This window comes from Meleagris gallopavo, chromosome 3, assembly GCF_905368555.1.
Source record: "Meleagris gallopavo chromosome 3, MGAL_WU_HG_1.1, whole genome shotgun sequence".
In the NCBI taxonomy this organism is placed as follows: domain Eukaryota; kingdom Metazoa; phylum Chordata; class Aves; order Galliformes; family Phasianidae; genus Meleagris; species Meleagris gallopavo.
Window position 1 is genome coordinate 89,168,779 of NC_139406.1, and position 23,517 is coordinate 89,192,295.

Genomic DNA, 23,517 nt, shown 5'->3' on the forward strand with positions numbered 1-23,517 from the left:
TCTCCTCCTCAAAGGTTGTACGTTAACAAAGACACTGGGCTACCCTGGATATTCCAGATATAGTTTAACTTTTATATTAACACTATCCAAGATTTAAAGAATTGCGTAGCTCAATCTTTCCAATTTACACTTGTCACTCATGTTAGATCCACTGCAATTCAAAAGGACATTACCCTTTTCCCTCTCGTTTAAGCTTATAGTCCCCACTATATGTTAATTTGTTTCTTGATTCTCTGACAATGCATCTATCTACCTTAATTTTGAAATGCCATTTGAAAGCAAAATCTAATCTAACAGGTAGTTGAAGCACATAAAACACCTTTGCAGTGGATGCACAGATATCAAATCTCTCTTACTTGCTCTCCTTTCAGGCCTTCAGTAGGTACCTGTAATAAAAATGTAGAGTCATGAAGGGGAAAACTGAAAAAGGCAACAAAGAGGACTGGAGTATGACTGTTCCACACAGTGTATTTTTCTCCCCTCATCATTCCCCCAGTGTGCATGCTGGAGGGATATATTCTATTCAAGCAGATCAGGGTTTGCTCGCTCAGCTGCCTGTGACAGGATTTGTGTGGCTGTATCAGCAGTAAGATTGTTCATTATCTCATCAATATAAACTAGTTAGTAAGCACTTCTCAATGCAACCAAAGTGGCTGTGACTGACAGCTGTCAGTCCTCTCAGTTCTTCATTGGCACAATTTTATATTCAGTGTTACTGGTCTCAGTGGCTGTTTTAATGCTTTCCACCAATAGACCTAAAGGATTATTTCCTAATTTTAATCCATTTTTTGGAAAGCGAAATGGATGTACCCCAAAAGCTTTGTTATCATTCCCTGCAGAAATCAGTCTTAAACCTCTCCTCTGCATACTTTTCTGCATATTTTCTTTCTCCATGCACTCGGAAATGCACTCTAGACATCTTGTGCCCCTGCTAATAATACTGAAGGCATCACTGAAGAGAAAGGGATGCTTAAAAACATGTGGAGCTTGTGCCATAGCAAAGATCAGCCTCTCCTTATGTTCTCAGTTTGCTCTTTTACCACTTTTGTCGGCATTGGCTCAGTGACTGTCATGGAAAACTCACAGTCATGTCACAGCATTGCTTTATCAGATGTACCTGAGATGATGCTTTCTTTTCAAGACCTCATATTCACAATTCAAAACTCCCAAAATTATTGGCAGCACATCATCTTATTTGAACTTATCATGGTCCTTCTTCATAAGTCTTAACTGGTATAAATTTGACTTTTTTTGAAATGCATTTAACAATATTGCATTTAAGAGAGCCTCCGAATTCCCATCTTCCATCTTCTACTTTCACACATTAAAGCTTATAATATTTGATTAAGACAATAAAAACAAAAATCTTACAGAAGAGCCTGGCAATCCGGGGAGACCTGGTTCACCCTGCAGGAAAAAAAAAGAAAAGAAAAAGAAAAAGAAAAAAAAAAGCAAGGTAAGACAAAGCACAGCATAACACAAAACATAACACAGAAGAAAAGCAGACCTCTCAGCTTTTACCAATTTCTGTACCATCCCAGAGTTGATAGATATGAATATGCAACCCCATTTAACTTGTTTCTCCACTCTGCATATGAATACAAGCAGGAACTGATTGTCTTCTGTTACTATAATGATATACACCAATTTCAGTGATACTGCCTTAAAATGATGCCTTTTTCTTCAAGTCATTTTTACAGTGCAGAATGACGTTATAAGTATTTGCAGGACACTGAGATGCTACATCCACTCTGCAAGATTTACTGCCACCCAGGCTATCAATTTGTTCCAGCAGTTCATCTCCAGCAAGGCCCACTATTTATCATGCTTTAAGACTAAGCCTCCAGAAAGTATCTCCTTTACTTTAGGTACAGTCCAATGCAAAAATGATCATTTAGCTTCCTTTCACACTCTATTTCTTCATTATTTATGTAAGTCTCTGTTTGACCCAACATACCATACATTTTCTTTCCTCTTAAGACAAGTTTAATTACTATTGGTTATTTATTCTAAAGAAGGTCCACAGCATGTCAGAAGGACTGAAGAGACATACATCATCTACAATGAAAATGGAGCAAGGAGCTAAACGTTTTCTGGAAGAGCCAGATGCAGCCACAACAGAGATAAGGACAAAGACTTATGAATCAAGATTGTTCTTTACTTCATTCATGCTGGAACACAAAGATCTTCCTATCTCTTGTTAACTCCAGAGAATCAGAGAATCAGAGAATCGCTTGGTTGGAGAAGACCTTCAAGATCATCAAGTTCAACCACAACCTATGTCTAAGCTCTCCTTCTGAAACCTCACTTAGACCTTCTGAATATGAATCAGAAAGTAATTAGATTCATTTTGATGTCTGTCTTCTTGGGTAAGGCTCACTACTTGGATGAGAGAAAAGCAGAAATAAAACCCAGAGCGAGGTGTATCTTCCTATTTATGCTAAAGAAATAGGGAATATCAAAAACATGTCAGCATGAGCAAGAAGGAAAAGATAAGGTTGTCCTGGAAACTTTAGTAACCCTTCAAAATAATGAAGTTCCTTTACTTGCACAAAGAAGTTTAAGCTTTGAGCAGCAGAGCTATAACCAGACCTGCTTTACCCCTTCACTTACGCCTATGCCTGACTGAAGCAATATCAGAAAAGTTACACAATTATGTCTATTCACTCATACACAAATGAAAGAAGTACTGAGCCAACAGCCCTGATGTTTCTAGCACTGGGGCTCATAGAGGAAGTAATAAATGTGTCTTCAAACCCCTCCCATGCATGCCACCCCAGCTTACCTTTTCTCCTTTGGGCCCACTGCCACCTGGAGGGCCTGGGCTGCCAGCAGGACCCTGTGAATAGAAAAAAAAAAAAAAGAAAAAAACTTTGTTTTACATACACCATCATCAATTGCAATTTCCTTTAAAGTACTGGGAAAACAGAAGGTTGCAGGTTTGGATGTTAACACTACAATCAGCTATGTCCAACTGCGCAGCAGTATAAGCTAATGCACACAAGACTGCTTTGTCTCTACTACATAGACAAGAAGGGGAATAAGGATGGAGATGCCACAGCAAGCACGATAACAGCCCTCCAATTCCAGCTGGTTGAAGAGGATTGCACATCAAGGAGTACATCAGTGTCAAAAATTCAGGATAAAGTGCAGGCTTGAAGATTTGCCCGCTGATAAGTGTCAAGACATTGAAAAAGGCAGAAAAGCTTCAGAATCACGCAACTTCTGTAATAGGCTGTCAGCTGGAGAAATTGTTCCTGAGAAGCAGTAAACATCAGCATCCACCCTTACATCCCTCTGCAATTTCTTGCTTCATCACATTTGTTGCAAGTGCAAACCAGTTTTGTAAACAACGCAGTGGGCACAGTGAACATAGTTCACTGAGATTGCAGTGCCACATCTAGCACCAGGAAACATTTCCATCTTATAAGGATAGTGATAAACACTAACCAGAGAAATACTTCATAGTATAGGATAAAACATGGCTGAGGAACAGAGCAGAGAGAAAGTGATGATTAATGATCAAACCTCCCACAGAGAAACAGAAAAAAAAAAAAAAGTGGCATGATAATCTCTATCACCTTGCAGAAAGGAAGGTGTAGTTTAACAAAGACTAGGATTGTTTACAACACTATGCCTTGTCATCCTAATTATCTGAAAGGGAAACAAAATGACTTCCTAACCAAATCAAATTAAACCTCTGATTTCCAAAGAAGCAAAAGGAAAGTAGTTAGGCAGCTTCTCAACTTTTGCAAATGAGAAAACATGCATTCAAATGACCCTTTCCACAGAAGGGAGCAGTGATGGATAGTGACTAGAATGCAGATGTAGTAGGCTTAAGGGTGGCAACAATAGCTACACGACTTTTGCCAAATCACAACCCATTTTAGTCTCTTCTTCCTACTCCATCCTCTGGTATTTAGATCAGAAGATCCTTAAGAATGTATATCATTAGGTATAGTACTCTGAATAATGAAAACATCTTGTGGGATGTATGGATAGTATTAGATACAGACTAAGCTCTAATCAGCAGAAGTGTACTGATCTTATAGAATATCTTTCCAGTTTTATCTTGTTCTAAAAATGTAAATAGTTCCAAGATTTTATACTGAAAAGAAATCAAACACATTAAATCCAGTTCTCCTCCTTTCAAGTTGTGGGTGGAAAAAATCCACAACTTTATAGAAGTCATTTTTATGTCTGCTTCCTTAAGTCTTTAACGAAAATTCAGACAGACTTCTAACCTACTGTATTCCAAGCACTGGCACTTTAAATGCATATTGTGTTATAATTTAATTCTTAAAGAGAAGGAAAAAAAAATAAATGAAAAATAAAAATGAAAAGAGAAAAGGAAAAGAGAAAATAGAGGAAAAAAAAAAACAGGAAAAAAAAACAGAAAAAGAAGAAAAGGTGTAAAAAAAGGAAAATAAGGGAAAAAGAGAAAAAGGAAAAGGGAGGAAAAAATAAGAAGGAATATCAGAGTGTGCCAACAAAGAGCCTTAGGATAAGGATTCTAAAAAACTGCAGATGCAAGAGTCCTGTCATAATTCACCAGCTGTCCAAGATAGCTCACAAATTTAAGGCACTCACTCCAAAGAAAAGCCAGTTGAGGATTTACCACATACCTGTTTGCCTTCCACACCTGGCTTTCCTGGGAACCCGTCTAAACCTCGTTCTCCCTGGAGGAGGATGAGAAAGAACCCTTATAACAAATCTATGATGTTTAGACCAGTGTTCTACAAGAGCCATCCATGTTATTCCTTTCAAGCATAAAGATACAAGAAGAGCAATTCATATAATCCCAATAGAGAAAATGCCTGAAGAGCTGTACTCTGCAAAGTTGCTGGGAGCATCCAGAAACAAGGAGGTGAGCCAAGTGTAGTGACTATTAAACTTTTATCCCTTCTAACTTTGCTAAGTGTTGTCTGTCTAGAAAACTCAGCATCAGGTATCTGGGATGCGAATCTTGAGATGAGAAGTGGTTGTGTGACAGATCTCCACCTGTGCATCTGTCCTCTGCCTGCTGAGCCAGGTTCATGTAAACCAGATAAATTGTACCAGGAAAATATCAATCTGGAACAGCTCTAACAAAAATAATGAAGCCACAATGCAGCAACAGATCACTTTTACACAGATAAATGCTTTATTTTTCACCTTTGTTTTCCTTAACCTGAGGGATCAATTAATCTATTCTTACATGCTTTCTGAGATGTACAGTCCCTAAAGTCCACAGGCAATTTATTCCACTACTTTACTTTCAATATCTGTAGATATATTTTTTACCCTATATCTAAACCTGACTTTTCTTGCCACTGTTTCAAACTCATACTTCTTTCCTAAGCCCCCCGGACAGAAAGAACAGGCTGTTCCCTTCATCTTCACAATGGCCTTTTATGTATCAGAAGACTTACAAAACTTCCCCTTAGAACTTCAAACCTAAGACTAAACCACCTCAATACTTTCAACTTTTCTTAAAGGGCATATTTTTCAGACCTCTTATCATTTTTGCTTCTCCTATTTGGGCATTATTCAATTTTCCCATGCCTTCACTGTAACTGGATGCCTGAAGTTGAGCTCGGCTGAGGCTAGCTCTGAGAAGAAAGATTATTTCACAATTTGTAGACTACTCTTCTGTTTAAATCCCAAGATGATACTTGTTTTACCCAAACCTTTTGCAGGACAGGACCTTAATCAGTTGTTCCCAATCTGCAGCAGTGTACAATTAGTGGTCCTACACATATGTAGCACCCTGTACTTGCGCCTTCTCAATGTCACCTTCAGTTTTGTGGTATTACATTTTAAGGACTATTTTGAATTCTGATCCTGACCTCTGCTGTACCCCCACAGTCAAACTTAATACACACATTTCATATTCTATAAAGCAGGTCCTAAAGAGAAATGATGACAAGACCCCATGCTCTCATTAAACTTATTTTTCCTTAGAGATTGTGACCCTTTCCCATGTATCCACTTCAGTTTAAAACTCCTTGAATAGGGTCTTTCTCTTACTGCATAATTGCTCAAATCTCTGTAAACAACACTTTTTGCCTCAATTCTGCACATGCTGCTGAATTCAAATGATCAAATACATGCACACACTGCTAGTGCTAACATAAAAGTACATGTAGAAAAAAACTGTAAAAGCACAGGGAGTGACAGCAGAGTATTAACTTTACTTTTTTCGTATATTTGTTTTTTGTTTTTTGTTTTTTAATTTTTGAAATTTTTAATTCTTATCAATATCCCACAGTAAATCTATCAGACCTTTGTTATTATTTGCATTGCATTTAATTTGAAGTCTGCCTTAATTCAGCATTCAGAAATGGATTTGCAAATCAATTGATTTATTTTCCCCCTTTAGATAATCAATCAGCCTTGTAACAAAAGGTTATTTCAAAAAGATGCACTCAGGGAGTGAAATTAGAGAGACCTGTACCCTACAAAAAGTAGCTGAAAAAAACTACTGTAAGATATCCAGAGATATCCAGACCTACTTGATACTGGGGCAGTAGTTTCCAAGTTCATAAAAACATTTGCACTGCCTAACTGAACTGTGAGCATCCTGAATCTGAGACTCGCAGGAAATGACAATCTGGTGGGTTGCTGACAAAATGAGCACTCTATTCTCAGGAGGATGTTTTAGCATCAATACACTGCAGCAGTGAGTACTTCACACATGCTCATTCATCTGCCAAAACAGAAAAGAGTCAATATTCCTACTGCTAGTAACTGGAAAAGGCAAATGTATTATTTATACAAATGCAAACACTAGAGGTGTTTGAAAATGTTCCAAAGAACTGTGCATTCCAATGTTTCTTCAGAAAAAAAATTGTTACTGTATATTAATTTTTTCTTTCTTTGAAAAAGGCCATTTAGATAAAATACATTTTTCCTGAAAAGAAAAAAAAATCTCCAAAAGATTTATTCTCAAATTTTCACTTTGAGACTCCGTTTCCTTCCCTTGCTGAAAGAAACTGACACATCAGTATGCAGATTTGTTGAAAACAGAATTCTACCGAAGTCCAGTGTGCAAATGGACACAAAAAGATGTGAGCTGTCATTTCTTTTATGCAGCGGGTCTCCTGAAGTGCAGATGTAACCAACAGTACTGGGTTTGGGAACCTCACTATAAAACCTCAGTATTTTCATTAGGGGTCATAGGATATAAGAACATGATGGCAAGATGGGATACTACTATGGGATGTTAGGTCTTTTATCATATTAGGCATACTAAGGTAGATGTGGCACTGAGGGACATGAGTTAGAGGGCATGATGGGCATGGGTTGATGGTTAGACTAGATGATTTTAGTGGTCTTTTTCAATCTTAATGATTCTGTATGATTCTATGAATAGAGCAATACTCAGTGCATGGGTTAGCATTTTTGTGTGATACAATAAACACTCTTCTTCTCAGGCAGAGAAGAAACACAGGTTGTGTAGGTGTCAGTCTTCAAATTACAGACTAAGAGCAGACAGGGAAATATTTGGCCCGCCACATCAACGCCCACTGTTTTTTGCAGCAATAGCAGCTGGTGAAAGTTAAAGTAATGGCAGTGGGTGCTCTGAGAAGAGCATTAGAGTTAAGAAAAAAATCAAAGCACAATTGCTGTAGCAGAGATCTGTCTGCTTCAGGAAAAAGAACAGAAAAAAATACAGGAAAAGGAGAGAGTAAAAAAAAGGATCGCTGTTTGTTCATATCTTTGTAATGAAACAAAACCTAATTCATCTCTTTTGCACTTCAATCTTTCTCTAGTTTAATCAGTCATCAGCCCACACACAGCTCCAGCTTCCTCTCCCATCATAGTGATGTCAGAAAGATAGATTTCCTTTTGGGAACCAAATATTCCAGCAGATTAGACAACTTCACCCCAGAAAAGCAGCAGAGGAAGCTATACACAACACACTAAGCCAGTCCTGCTTGGAGGAAAAGATGGACAACTTTGGCTGGGCATGGTTGTGCCATATGTCCCATTGTTTTTCAGGGCAGGATCTGCCCAGCACCCATTTCTCCTAGCAGTGTCATACCTAAGAAACTTTGAGCACTAGCTGGCAGGTCTGCAGCAGAAGTGTGGGCATATCTGAGATCTCTCCAAACATGATGAGCAAACTGAAATAATGAAAAACTCTGTATCTGTAAATGCTGAATGAAGACTTATTTTAGAGATCATACTGTGCACAGTGTGGACACCTCACTAACTTTACTCAACAGCATTACCTGAATCTTCCTCTCTTTTCTTCTCTCTCCAGCTACACAGATCTAAATGTGTGCTTAGTAGAAAGCAAAGATCCACAAACTCCTCCTGCACTCTCACAAGAGGCCGTTTGTGGACAGTACTAGAAGGTGCAGAGCAGTTAAGAAACTCTCCATCACCAGCCTTCAGTGCTGCTGGCCTAAAGGACAAAGGTAAAGAGTAGTGTGGCTTTTTGAAGTATGCAGAAGGAATACCTTGTCTCCTCGTGTTCCCTTTTCTCCTCTTTCTCCTTGTAAACCCTAGAAATAAGAGGAAAAAGAGATTATACAACTCAATGCAAGAAGACACATAGTTCCTCCAATTAGTCACCAAATCAATGGATGTCTGCACAGTCTATTCATGTGACCCTCAAGGACATTTACTGTGTTATCAGTCCTCAGAGTTGGCCACAAGCATGGTCTAAAAAGACTCACAGAGCAAGGATGACCTTTGAACCCAAGACCATGTGTAATAAATATGTTGCTACAACTCTGCAATTGTTCCCAGACACCTAATCCTCCTGCCAGTAGCAATGTGGAGGGAGAGAGAACCCATCACAGCTGCAGACCATCCGGAAACCATCCAGCGCTGAATATTTTTCATATTGCTCACAAGCAGTGAGAACATAGGTAAAAGACAGTACTGCTGGAAAAACGTATTGCATAAACAAGGAAGAATGCCCATTCCTGGTGGTTTTGGATGCAGTAGCTAGACAGACAGCAGGTACCCCTGAGAATCAACCAACGCTAAATAATCCCTGTCCTGGAGAACAAAGTGTATTTGTGCACTGTGAAACCAAGGCTGGAGTTCAACTGGATGGTATAATTCATCTCCTCCCTGGTACATCAGAATCATTTGCTGGAGATTGGTTTGATGAATGACAGCAATGCTAACACTGGAGATCAACTCAATGGGCAGGAATGGATTTCATTTCACTCTTTCTTGGCACAGGAAGCACTATCTATTTTGTAGCAACTGTGCAATCAGCTAATGGCTACAGGCAGACAAATATGCTCAGTCAGTAGTGACCTTTCTAAAACTGCTGAAGCTTAAATCGCTTATTATAATATATTTATTTTTAAACTTTACACTACACTGAAGACTTAATTCCAAGCTAATGAGAACTATCTGTCTGGAATTATTTGTTCCATAGGATAACTTATCTAACTATTATGATATTCAGATTTCATGCTATGCTTGACTGTGAGCTAACTGCACAGTCCTGTCTAATTACCTGAAATGAGAATGCACTGCTTCCATACTGCAATAACTATACTATTTCTATAAAACAGATAAGGTGAGGTTTGAAACATGGCTCTTTTAATGCAGCAATAACCACGGGGCCCCCATATACACTGTGTGGACGATTGCAGCCTTGTTCTCCCCAGCTCAAGCCAAATGTCAGTCTGATGATGGACATGAACACAGCCTCTGGTGACAGTGCACTACATGTAGATGCTTTGCTTCTCATACATAAAGGAAAGTCAAGGAGCAGGAGTGAATATTCTCAGATCTTTGCCCATTTATCTCATTCATGTTTCAAGAATCTGCATCATGGGCAGGCAGGTAATGAGGTAATGCCACCACTGTATTCATGTCATTTTCTTCAGGCTAAACAGAGTTCAGCTCGACAGGGAAACTGCATGCACCTGTGCAAAGACAAAAGTGCCCACGCTATTCTGAACATGTTGGGCCTCTTTGTAGTGAGTTTTAAAGAAAGACCTTGGCTGGTACAGGGAAATCTTCCAGTGTATGAACATATCTGGTATGCCATTAAAGCACATTGATGTATAGCCAGGTTATTAAAAACCGAAAACTCCAATCAGTCTTTGCAACACCTGCTTTAAAGCTGCCTGTGTAATTAGAAAGGTGAGACCACAAGACAGAGACAACAAAATTTATTTTAATATTGCTGTCCACTCATTCAAGGCAAGTTTGTCCCATGAGCCCAAAGTGCTGCGTACTGACAGTTTTGAAAATATGATTGGAAATTTGCTGACAGTTGGTGTTTTTGTTTGGTGTTATGATGAAGTTTTCAAGCACCATATAAACAGCGCATCAACACAGACCAAAGCAATTGCATTACAGTGGGAGTATCACAAAATTCCCAGCTGTTATCCTGGTAATCAAGTTCATTATTACTGACAATTCTCTAGATACAGCTCTCATTTAAAGAAGTCAGAAGGAACTCAATGAAGTCAAGAAAGTGTTACGATTTGGGCACAGTACAGGTAAGAGGTCAGATATACAGTATACAGGTTAATTAAAAAAAAAATAAAATAAAATAAAAGTGGGCAGAATATACCGAAAAACTGGATAAAGTTTCTAGAGTATCAAAAACTTAATAATAGTCATAACTTACCGGTGCTCCTATGTAGCCTTTAATACCTGGGGGACCCTGTTTTCCCTCAGATCCCTGGCAAAGAATTGAGATAAAGTAAAATAACAAACACTTTCATATAAAAGACTAAGGAAAAAAACACTTATTCAGAAATTTAACATACTTCTTGATTTATAGAAATCTGTTGAGACTTTCTGACTGTCTCAGCACTAATATACAGAGTAGCACTTGACTTTTCATCTACTTACCCAAAGTGGCACCCCAGTGTTTTCTGCCATTCCTATTGCTCAGACAATAGCAAGTTTTACTGTTCTGCTTTCAGTATTGCCCTACAAAGGCAAACTATCACATGAAGGTTCCTCATGTGGTCATTTCAGAGGTGAAACACTTACTAAACGGGGTGGTGAGGTGGACCCATCAAAAGGGAAAGACATTTTATGGAGAGACCTGGCAGGCAGAAAGAGCAGGCAAGCAACAACTACATGACTACATTAACAAGACAAGGGCAAAGTCCTGCACCTGCAATGACATAACAAAAGAGCCCTGTTCAGGCCAGGATCTTTGTTACTGGAAGGGACCGTGGTGTCCTGGTAGACAACAAACTGAACATGAGTCAGCTGCATCAGTGAAAGCAAATCATATCCCGTTCGACAAAACCTGCAGTACTGTGTCTAGTTCTGGTCCCAGCAATTCATAAAAGATGCAGAAATGGTCCAAAGGAAGAGAACCACAGACATGATCAAAGGTCTGGAGAACGTGGCCCATGAAGAAAGACTGAAGCAGTCTTGTAACCATGGAGTAGAGAAGGCTCAGAGGTACCTCATCGCACTATTCCAGTATTTAAAGGGTGGCTACAAAGAGTACCGAGGCTCTCTTTTCAGAAGGAGATATATGCAGAAGACAAAAAGGGGAAGCTCTAACTACAAAAAAAAAAAAGGTTCTATCTTGATGTAAAAGAGAATTTTTGTTTTGCAGTGAGAACAATGAATCACTAGAACAATCTCCCGAGGAATATGGTAGGATCTCCATTATGGAGGTTTTCAATCATGACTGGATAGGGCGCTAGATAGCATCATCTAGGTTCTTTCTTCTCACAAAAGGTTGGATCTTATGATCACTCAAGGTCCATTCCATTTTAGGCTGTTCTATGATTCTATATTCCCAAAGGCAAAATAGACCACATATTCACTGCAAGAGAATCAGAGGTGTTTCAAAGGTTCTTCAGCTGGTTATGCACTGATTTTCTTCCTTGAGATGGTAAAATTAAATAGAAAGCACTCTTACTGATTGCTCTGATGTGCCTTTCAACACCTGTTAATGGTCTGGATCCCCAGATGAATAGGACCGGCCCTCAGAACAAACTTGTGATGACAGCCTTGGCCTGACAAGTTAGCCTAGGCTTCCTTGTTTGGCTTCTTACATCATCTTCCTGGCCAATTATCTTGTTTCTTATCTGACTTTCCTTCTTTTTACCTCACCCATCTGGTTAATTCCAGCACTGTATTGCTGCATTGGATAGGGCTTTGAAACAGATCAGGATTACATTTTAAAATTATTTCTGCATTTCTTATTGACGGATGTTTCTTATTAAAATATATATATTTAAAAAGAAAAAAAGATTTAAATTATCTTCAATGAACTGTTAGCAGAAATGGGGCTTTTTTGTCCCAACACAAGTGTTCTGGAGGCTGTTCATGCTGCACCACTGTTCACAATTTGCCTTAGTCCAAATGACAATCTCATTTGCAACAGTTGTTAAGCACAGACCTGGCAGGCTGGCTGAACTGTAGTTGGCAAGCTTCTCACAACTGTTTTAAGCAAAGCATTGCCAAAACTGTCCCCTCCTTTTGCCACAGAGGACTTTGTTCTTTGAAACAGAGGAAACCGTGCCCTGAAGCTTGTGAGCAGTTCATCAGCCTAGTTTTAAAAGAATTGAACCCGTGTTCAGTATGGAAGCCAACCATGCCACAGAGTCCTGGGGAGATTCACAAGTTAACAAGAACTGCACAAGCAAAGTTGGCTCTGAGACCTCTACATCACCAGGCACCTGAGGACCTCTGCAGTGTCAGCTGTGGAAGTTCTCTAAGAGCAGAGAAAGAGCAGGCGCGCACTTAATCTGTTTTCAGAGTGCAGAAAAATAATACTATTAAATTTCAGGTAAAACTTCTCGAGAAACAAAAGCCTGCTATTAGCTGTCCAGATTATCAACATCCAACTCAGACTGTTACATAAATCATGGTTATAACACTCAGCAAAATTACAGATAGAGAAAGTGGATTTGTCTGGGTGGGAAGACTTGCTGATCCCACTCAAGGCCTGTGCTGAGATCATGTCTGGTAAACCAGAGAAGTGTGAGACCTTCGACAGCTGAAGTGAACAAGAATGAGGAAATTTGTCAAAATGAAAGCCTTACCTAATACTTTAAACTTCAAATACTTATTTTTTCTTCTCCATCTGTTTTTCTATTAAGTGCAGATATCTGTCAGTTCAGATAGCAATGCTATGTCTATGTCAATTCTACAGCAATGACAGCCATGAGAAAATCTCTTTAACCTTTTATTAAAGATGTAGGGGGAAAAAAAAAAGAAGGAAAAGATTGAGTATTTGCCGCAGTATTGGAAAAGCTAAAGGGTCATCTCAACAATTCAAGCTTTGTTTAACTGCTATAATGCCATATAGTGAAGGGGTTGTACTGTACTCTTGTTACTTTGAACCCAGTTATTCCACTTCAGTATCTTTCCGGCTCCCATGTATTTATCTGAGAGGCTTCTCCTCTGAACAACGGATATTTCTTTCCATCCCAGTCTACCACAGCACCTTCTATAACCACGCTCTGACCCTGATCAGCACAAGGCAAGTGCTGACAGCTCTTCTTTCCTTCCACCCAATTGCAATCAGCAAGATCAAATACCCATCTTGGTGAGCGCTGAAGTTTACCCACATAGTTTGGAGAGTGAAGAAAATCATTTTTATGATGAAGACACTGAGCCAGAAACAATCTACCTTGAAGACTTCATTGAGCAGCAAAAGCTGTAAAGCCAGAGATGACTTATCAAGGGCATTTCATTTCTGTAATCCACATGTGTACCCTAATCATCCATTTAGGGTACCTCTGGGGATTGAAGTCCTATTACCAGAAGTCTGCAGGACTCCTTTCTGTGTTATTGGAAATTTCATCACATAATTAATGAGGTCTGTAAAACTGCACCTCCTTAGAAGGAATTTCTGGCAATTGCTATTGAGGCAAAAGACTGGAAATCATTCAGCCAAGCAGATAAGCAGGGTGCTCAACCTCCTAGTGCGTGTACAGCTTCTGAGCACCTGACTGCCTTAATGGAAACGAAGATGATTGAATTGGGAAGGAGCACATCCCAAATCACCAGAGAAACTGCAAGGTAGCCCACCATGGAGCCTGGGGAAGAGCATGAACCCACTGTATTGATGCTAATGATTTAAAATGAAAATAAGTGATCAGGCAAAAAGTAATCATTCCAACAGCAATTGGAGATACGTCCTTTCCTAATGCTAACTCCACCCATCTCTATACAGTCCATTCCACATGAGCAAGGAAGCTGGGCTTTACAAAGGAATGTTGATTCACATTTTAGATTTTAAAGCCCTGTCAACAGAACCTGGATTATTTCTTAAAATAGCTCAGGCCAGGATCCAGCTCACGGACACCACATATAGTCAGTGCATCCATTAATATAACTAAAAGTCACTATGAAAGCACACAGTCATTTTATATTTAGCCACTGTAGCTTAGAGGCTGTGGATAGCTAAGCTCACCTCTTCCCTGGGAGCACTTGGCAGTGTCTAATCAAACTGTGTTTAGTTTGAGCCCTCTCAACACCTATCCTGCCCAGCCCATAGTGCTGAACTTATTCTCAGCATTGACTCATTATTTCACCTGACAGTCCTTGTGGGAAATATGGAGCTTTTTCCAGAATCAAGCTCTTATGGAGGTATAGGTAGTAGCCTCAATTTAGCTTGATTTTAAAAGCTTTGTAAAACGAGAGTGAGGAACTTCACAACATAAGGGAACAGGGCACTGCACAGCCTACTGGCTTTTAATTCCACTATGGAAAAATATGCAGGGCATAGAGAAAACACATATTTGTTTATTATATAATAGATGATATGCAGCTGATAGTCATTTCTGGGTGATGAATCCTATCATTTCATCTACTTCCTAATTCCACTGAAGGGCAAAACAACATCCAGACTTCCTTCACACTCAGCTCAGCCCTGCCTTGCTTTACAGATGTCATTTATCCCCTGCTGAACATGCTGCCATGCCACTTCCACAATCAAACCCTTCGTGTTGCTGACGGCAATACAGTTCCTGCAGAGAACCATGGGATGGCTGCCAAGAATTTCCACTAGTCCTCAAATACACCATTACTTCTGATACCCTCCTAATGAGACTTAAGGAAATGATGAACATTTACCTCAATGAAAACTAGACATTTTGGAGAAGGAGCCTCCCTGTACATGAGACACCCAGAAGGATCTACATGAATAAATTGCTTCATGGAGTCCTCTCAGACAGAGCCAGATGACAATCAGGATGACATATAGAATGGTATTCAGGCATTTAACTCCTACTTGAGAACAAAGCTATAAGTGAAATCAACAGGAGGTTTAGTTAGCCAGATAGCTCTTCCAGAAAGATGTGACACTCAAACACCTTTGCATGTATGGGAGCAGAACTGGATCAAGGAAGTCTGAGCAACCAATCCATTATCCTTGTCTCACCTTTCATAGGCTGAACTGAGCTTGCTGTGCATAAAGTCCCTGAGAAAAACATTCGTCAATGTAATGAGCGATCTTCTTTTTGTTTTATGAAGACAGATGAAAGTAGCTGTTGGTTACTTATCCTCTCACTAACCAGGGAGGCAAGGAGAGCTGAGATTTTGGAAAGAGGACAAAGCATTGCTCTGCTCATGTGAAGGGCTTCAAAGCTCAGGCACTCTTCTGATGGTAAGCCAAGCCTCACCGAATGCTCATTCAGAAGTACATTGTTTGATGCAGTGGTATTATGGATGGCTCAAGTTCTGTGACATTTTGCCACTGTCTACTGGTACAAAGTGAAACTCCCATAATAGACAGAAGTGTAATTATCCAGGCTAGCATCTACCATGATTTTATTTTTCCAGTTGCAGAGTAGTGACAATAATTCTCACCTGAATCTTTGCCAAAGTTGAGAACATTTATTGAAAACATGAAGCAAGGTTTTTGCCCCAAAATGTGCTCTCTTCAACTTCTCCAGCTATACTGTTGATCAAATAAAAGGTATTCTCTTTATATGCCATACCTAGTTTCTGGTATGCTATCAGATGTCTCGATAGAAACGAGCATTTTGAGCTTCTGCATTCACCAATGAAAACAAAGGAGTCACAAAGAAAAAAACAGTTACCCAAGCAATCCATATATATAAAAAGTCAGTGTAAAAGATATACTTATCCACGTAAAAAAGAAATGGCAAGCTTACCTTTGGACCTGCTGGCCCAGGCAGTCCAAATGCTCCTGGTTGTCCTGGTTCACCCTGTAAATAACAGCAGTATCAGTGGTAAATGCTAATCTTTTATCTTCTGGGGATAGGATGACTCAAAACAGTCATTATTTACAGCTTTAGGAATGGAAACTCTATCCACAGTCCTGAGTACCATTATGCAGAGATTTGAAAGTCTACTTTGTGCTTTCTTTGGGGGAAAAAGAAAAAAAAAGCTGGAAGAAACAAACTGAAAACTGAAGTAGCTATTCATGCATTTTTCAAACCCAACCTCTTAAATAGCAAGAAATGGGTTCTGTAAGTAGTAAAAAGCTTACACCAACTACAATCTGCAATTGCTGAGTCCCTGGAGATAACATAGTACATTTGATGGATGCAATAAATAGATCCTATACGAAATTCTTTAAATCCACATATGTTGCTGTCTGATTACAGATTGTGCCAGGCAGGAAGTTTGCATCCATTCAGGAAGCAATACAAGAAAATTATAACACACCTGTCCAAGTGAGACAAGTGCCCAGTGTTGGACAAAGCTGAAACAGAATGTAAACAACAGAAAAACGAGAGCTTTTCTGATATGTATCACTACTTTTGTGCATTCCTGCCCTTCCAATGAGTTCTTTCCCCAAGTTCATCCAATCACCACCAAATGGCTGCCACAAGAGGACAGCAAATAAAATTTTAAAGGTGCTTCCCCAATGATATCTATGGTAAAAAGTTGTCATCCTCCTCGACCAGCCTAACGAACAGCAACAGAGCTGACCCTGGGCTCTCTCAGGATGGCTAATCCACATGACACTCTCTGTTACTACTAGTGACTGGTGAGGCTATTAACTTCCTGCCATTTGTTTCTGCTGCTCCTAAAATTGTCATACAAATCCCTGAGACATTTTCCACTCGATACAGATTGATTTCCACTGCCTGGCTTTCACTGAAAGGCAAGGATTACACAGGAGGAATGAAAAGGCTTACGGCTTCTCCTTTTGCTCCATCCTTCCCCGGGGTGCCCGGCAAACCAGGGGACCCCTGTAACAACAACAGAGCTGTCATCAGCACAGTATTAGCAACAGTTGCAAGTGCAAGGACATAAGCAAGACAAGAATAAGGAATGAGAAGAATCATTTCAATGCAAATATTTATTATTTACAGTCTCTGGAGGAACTGCTGTTAACATTAACACGCTATGACCAATTGATGTTAATGAGGAACTAGACACTCTTGGCCACTTATCTCACTTTAGAATAAATTAATATAAAGGCTGTGCAACTGATGAGATACCGAAGTATTGAATCATTTTAATATCATCTCCTCTCAGCCTGTCCAGTCTTGCAATGTCACAAAAATCTGCTGTTTTTGTAACTAAGTACTATTTTTTTATTATTATTATTATTATTTATTGTTGACTCCGTGCTTGTACAGCATCCACATCAAAGCTCAGAAGCCTCTAGGCATAGCTGTAATGCAGATGTAAAGAGCCTAAAAGCAAACAGAGAAGCCTTGAAAAACTCAAGAGTCCTTAGGAACTACTTTACCTACAGGGAAGTGAGTCTCAGAGCTGGTAACAGGCAAAGCTGGAGGGCAAAAAAAAAAAAAAAAAAAAAAAAAAAAAGCAGAAGAAACAGGCATTGCTTCTTAAATCTGTCTGCCCACCAGACTGAATGGGACTAAGTATGTCGAGGCTGGCAGCAAACATAGGGGAAAGCTATGTTTTGCTATGTGCAGCTGGCAATTTAAAGAATAAATGGGAAGAGAATAGACACAGAACAGGCAAGCTCATGTACTTGGTAAGGAACGGACCAACTGTTTTTACTTCTGGGATTTTCAGCAGGTTTGTCTTTTTTAAAGTGGATTATGTTAAAAAAAAGGATCAAATGAGAACAGGCACTGCAATTGGTGAGCATAGAGGCACTGATTAAACAGAATGAGTATATTGCGCATTAATTGGAGCGGGCTCTTGACTAGCAGCCCTGAACATTTTATAACAGGTGGAAAATGTCTAAATTTTTATAATCCCTCCTACGAATGGCATTTAAGACATTTCTGACAAAAGTATCCAAAGTAAATACTAGCTGATAGATCAAGCTCAGTCCTGGATAATATTGGGATTTTGGGGGGAGTTTTGGTGGGGGGTTTTTTGTGTTTTTTTTTTTTTTTTTTTATGAGGCTGCCACAATAAGCAGCAAAAGGCCATCTCAGTCCAAAGGTTATTTGTGTTGAGAGCAAAAAAGGACATGATAATCTTTTGCCTTCCATGTCTCATATTGAAGAAACTGGTATTTCAGTATGAGAAAAGCATTTAGCTCTGAGCCGTCTTCTATTCTGTTTCAGTGTTTTAAAGACTTCAGACAAAGTTCCTGCCCTTGCAGTCTCCGCACATTTTTCAGATGTGGCTGAGCATGGTTACTCATCAGGTTTAGATGTGAAAGGATACTTTGCGGACAAACAAATTCTCTTTACAGAACTTTACTAATATAAAAACAAGAAAACACAGAGGTAAAAGAAGAAGACTTCCAAGAGGGGAAGCTTTCCTCAATAGCTTTATAAAGTTCTAAACTTTATACAGTATAATAAATAAAGGCTTCGACTTACTTTTTCTCCTTTATCACCCTTCAGTCCAGGAAATCCGGGGGATCCTTCTTCACCCTAAAACATCAACACAAAAGTTACCTTGTATGGAATTACATATATGTGTGTATTTACACAGCACAATTACCTTTTGGGAGTTGATGCCAACCTTTTCTTGCTGTACTGCTGCTGTTCAGTCACTTGCAACTTGGCCATATATGAATGATTTTAATTCCAGTTTTCCACCCAACTGTCCACCTCTGGCTGTTTTTTCTTTCCTCTATTTGTAAATATCAGCCAAGAGGAGTCTTTTTTCCAAGGACAAAATAAGAGACATATCCTTATTAAATAAAATTATTTCAAGCATAACAACATTTCACTGAAAAACTCTCCTATTGCCACATTTCAGAGTACTGGGTCTTGAAATTTTCTATGACCAAACTACTGCTAGAGATACCTTATTTTTTCCACTTTTACCTGCTCAATGTAGGCTGAAATGTATGCTTTGAAAATCACTCCATTTAGATCTTTATCAATAACTACTCCTCAAACTCATCAGCTAATGTCTTCAAAGACTCAGTGCTCAGTGGATGGAGCAGGATTATGGCTTCTGTTGTGGGTTATTTGGTCATGATCCAGAAGCCTGCCTATATTTGTTTTGCACATTCATGCTCCAGTCAATAGCATCTAGGATCCAGCATTGCTGGATTTTACAAGAGACACTGTCATGTGTCCTTCAACGGATATTTACCAGCATCTCCACTGTCTGAAATGATAGGTATCTGTGCAAGAGACATTAAAGCAGCCAGCACTGCTGGCAAATGACATGACACAAAGCAGAGCTAATCCACTGAGAGCTTCTCCGTGTCTACTTCTGAACTTAAGTAATGGCAGGAAAAATGCCATAGAAAGTACATTAATACCAAGCACATGAATAAATGCAGTAAAACTGTCATTTTCTATGTTACCTTTAAACACGTGTGGACTACCTACATATGCAGATAGACTGGCCAAATTCTGCCATTCTCAGCCTTATTTGTGATGCGTTCTTTTCCTGCATGAGTAGTTCAGCAGACTTAGATGGATGTATTCCTAAGGCAAGGTTCCAGTCAATGTCAGACAAAATGATAAAATCTGACCTTATTTATTTATAGGTATATTTGGCAGTTAGAGGTTAATAAAAGAAAGTATCTGGAAATTATCTATACTATATATGCAAATTAAAGTCATTAAATATTCTTATAATCACATTAGTCACTAAACGTGAATGTTCATGAAGCACTCGGCCTAGAATTTCCAGTGCAATTGGCGGTAAAAATCAAATTTGCTGTATTTGAATAGGTCCCTAATGAGAAAGAAAACCCATAAAATAGCAAATGTGATTTTTAAGGAAAAATCCTTAACTTGTTCTAGGAGGTCAATATAACTTGAAGGAACTGCTGTTCCATGGCAAAGTGTGCAGCACAGGTAGAACGATTTTTGTCTTTTCTTGCAAATTACAGGAATAGGGTTAATAACTTCTTTTGCCCTTTTTTTTTTTTTTTTTTTTTTTTTTTTTTTTTTTTTTTTGTTCTGTGAAGTAGCATCTTTTTTGTGTAGCTGAATAAAATAACCCTGATATCAGCCAATAAGTTGCAAGCACAATACTCATTAAACCATCCATACTGGACAGAACCTCATAAGGTTTCTTCTCCAGCCTCACACTCAAAGCAACAGTGAACTCACACCAAGTTGTTCACAGTTCATCCATTTTGGCATTGAAGACCTCTGAAAACAAGGCTGCTCCTCTTCCCAAACACAATCAGCAACTTGCATCCTAAATTAATTGCATCTCAGCAGAGGAGAAAGACCTTTATTATTAGCTGAAATAGCATGATTTTTCTCATTTGATTTTTCACACATCCAAGAAGCTGCTTGCAGAGATGTGAAGCCAAGAGTCTTCACAGCCAAGGGTGTGCAACGGCATTTGCAGGGTAGAACTGCAGACTCTCTCCCTCTTGGTGACCATGCATGCAGAGGCAGCTGGTCAGCCCACAGATCAGATCAAGGGTCAGCAAGAGGGGGAGAGGGCTTTCAAAGTTGCATTAGGCTCAAAGAATATGTTATCCAGCAATGCTTAGCACTCCAAGGAGCTCTACTAATAAAGTCATTTCCTCCACCCATATCTATTGCCACAGCCTCTCCTCCGCTGCATAAATTGAAGCACTGTGAGGCACACATCAAGAAACCCATATCAGAACTAACCCTTCACTAGAAATAAAGCTGGAATGTCTAACCAGCTTGCACTGCCAATCTTCAGGTATCCACTGGCCTTACTAGGAAACTGTTTCGAAACAACCTAGACTGTGGAGACAAATTTAACATCCACTGGGGAGCTACCACTGAACCCCAGCACCCAAGAGAGTGAAAAGGCCTCCTGCTTCTGCTACTTCAGTTGAAAAGCGTTGACATTGCTATGCTCTCATATAGTGCCAAAGGAAATGTGACAGAAGGGATGGAAAGCTACCAACAGTTTGTACCCTTAGCTTGCAACCAGCTGCTGAAATCCCCACTGAGGATGTAGCTAACTGGAACAGAGTTCTGATTCCAGGGCAATTTACTTCACTAAGCTACTTATTCTATTTTTATTTTTTAACTAGCCAACCTCTGTGAATGGTATCACAGAACAATCACGTTTTCTTTTCAATAGTCCACAGGAATTTTTTAATTAGGTAAGATCCCAACTATCATGCTCACCATACTGTCAAGACCTAGGGAAGTAATGGTGTACCCAAAAGGTGTCAGTGTCCTCCTCTCTCCATGACAGTGAGGTCAATTAGGATTGCAAAAGAGCCAGTGCATCTCTCCTGGAAACAAGTTAGTAAGGCCCAATAAAGTTGCAATTAGAGAATGAGAACATTGGCCAAGAAGAAATCACAAGGGCCTGAAATTATTTTGTTCAAGAGTAGTCGTGCTGAGAAGGTTACAACTCCAGCAATTAGGCACAAAAGAAAGGCAGGAGATTTTCCTGAGTACTTTTGTCCTTTTCAGACTCCTGAGCATGCTGTCCTTTTCTCACTGAAAATCCAGCCACGTATATTTAGTTTCATCCTCTTTGTTGCACAGCCAGCAGCCTTTAATCAAACCTTCCCACAAATGTTAACAAGAGAATAAATCCGTTCATTAGCTCACAGTTGGCAAAATACTTGTCAAAAGGGTCTATATCTGGCAAACTGCCACCTGATCCAATGTGACCAGAGGAATTTTCATGTAGTATAGCCCTGGAGCACTATCAGCTATACAGAAGCAGATAATGCTGAATAAGAGAGGGATGGTAGGTTCTGCAATTACTGATGGTATACACTGGCACATACTATGGGCATAGAGAGTTTATATGTCAAATTTGTAGAGATTTGACGTATCACTACAAATGTCACTTCGTGGGTGTTTTTTTTTCAAAATTCATTCTGTGATTATTTTCTTGAATTACAGCAATGCCTCATTTGCTTCCTTAGTCACTCTGCTACTCTGCTGTGGACGCTGTATGAATAAATATTAAATGACAGTGACTACACTTGAAAGCTCAGTTCAAAACTGCAAGTGATGAGTAAATATAACAAAGAAATAGCAGAGACAAAGGGCACGGGCTAGTAAAATAGCTGCCAAGCAAACATGGATGCAAGTGCACTGGGCTGAAGGATCTAGGCATCATGCTGTGAGAAACGGGTCAGCTTCAGCAGCTGGCATTAAGCCTTGGGGAAGAAAAGCTCATTGCCTTTCTTGCACCAAGGCCAAATGTAGTTGTGCACTCTGAGAAGGATAACAATAATAGCGTATATTCACAAGTTGGCTGTGCTCCCAGCTTCAAGGCAATGAGATTCTGCTAGTGACGTGTAAACTATATGTAATTGTTTATCTCATGTATTTCTACTGCTACCTCTCTACTTCGTGGATATCTGAATTTCAATTCGTTGCCCTTTCTGAAGAAGCATCTGGACTGGACTGAAAAGTCAGAAGTACCAGGCCTCCAAGGAATTGGGAAGGAGAGACTACTACTAAGAAGAGGAACAGGGTGGAGCTTCTAAGGCAACTTCTCTTTGGTTTAGCCAACACCTGGTTTTAGTGAAGTACCTTTGTGCTTTAGATGAACCAACATATTGTTTATTTCAATAGTTTTGTGGAAAAAAGCTTGAGTGTGCATGTAGTTGTACCTGTGAGTAGGTGTATTAAAAAATACAGCAGTTTGGCTTAGGAATTTCCAAAAATACTGAACACGACAAACTCTGAGGATGCAGCACTAGATGAATAATTCTGAAAACTCTTTCATGAAGGAATCGATAGAAATTCTGTGAGCAAATTGTGAATATTTTCTGAGCCACACTAAAAGAAAAAGATTTTTTCAGATCCATTGGGCAAAAGGAAATGTCACATCATGAGAGAATCCAGAACCCAGGCGACTCTCAGCTGCTGCAGAGTATTAGAGAGACAATGAATAAGAATATACCCATCAACTTTGGTTTACTACAGCTACTGAAAATATATATATAGGTGAGCTGTGGAAGTATAAACATGCATTGACAGGTTTTTTTGTTAGCTTGTTTGCAATAGCAGAGTTATCTCATTTCTAGATTTGAGTGAGGATGTCTTCCTGGTATACCACTGCCATATGTTATGTCAGCTGTAGGTTAGGTTGTCCTTTCGTGGTCATGAAGGTCTTACGGTCTTTTTTTAAAAATTATTTTTATCTTTTTAAAACTTCCATTCCATGCTCACCTTATGCTCACATAGCTTTATTAGTTTTGTATTATCCAAAGATTTACCTCTTGGGTTATTTTCATACAAGTGTAAATTCATTAAGGTTGGAAAAGACACTAAGATTATCTAG

General features: G+C 39.3%; 1 protein-coding gene across 1 annotated transcript in view; it reads right to left on the reverse strand.

Annotated features, from left to right (window-relative positions):
• The window catches only part of COL22A1 (collagen type XXII alpha 1 chain), a 159,481-nt gene that overhangs the window by 51,218 nt on the left and 84,746 nt on the right, over window positions 1-23,517 (reverse strand). Inside the window, exons 12-20 of the mRNA XM_085219983.1 lie at window positions 18,678-18,731; window positions 17,061-17,114; window positions 16,068-16,121; window positions 10,595-10,648; window positions 8,448-8,492; window positions 4,626-4,679; window positions 2,786-2,839; window positions 1,372-1,407; window positions 357-386 (exon numbers count right to left, since the gene is read on the reverse strand). Of these exons, the coding sequence (XP_085076109.1) occupies window positions 357-386; window positions 1,372-1,407; window positions 2,786-2,839; window positions 4,626-4,679; window positions 8,448-8,492; window positions 10,595-10,648; window positions 16,068-16,121; window positions 17,061-17,114; window positions 18,678-18,731 (435 nt within the window). The remainder of the gene's footprint in view (window positions 1-356; window positions 387-1,371; window positions 1,408-2,785; window positions 2,840-4,625; window positions 4,680-8,447; window positions 8,493-10,594; window positions 10,649-16,067; window positions 16,122-17,060; window positions 17,115-18,677; window positions 18,732-23,517) is intronic.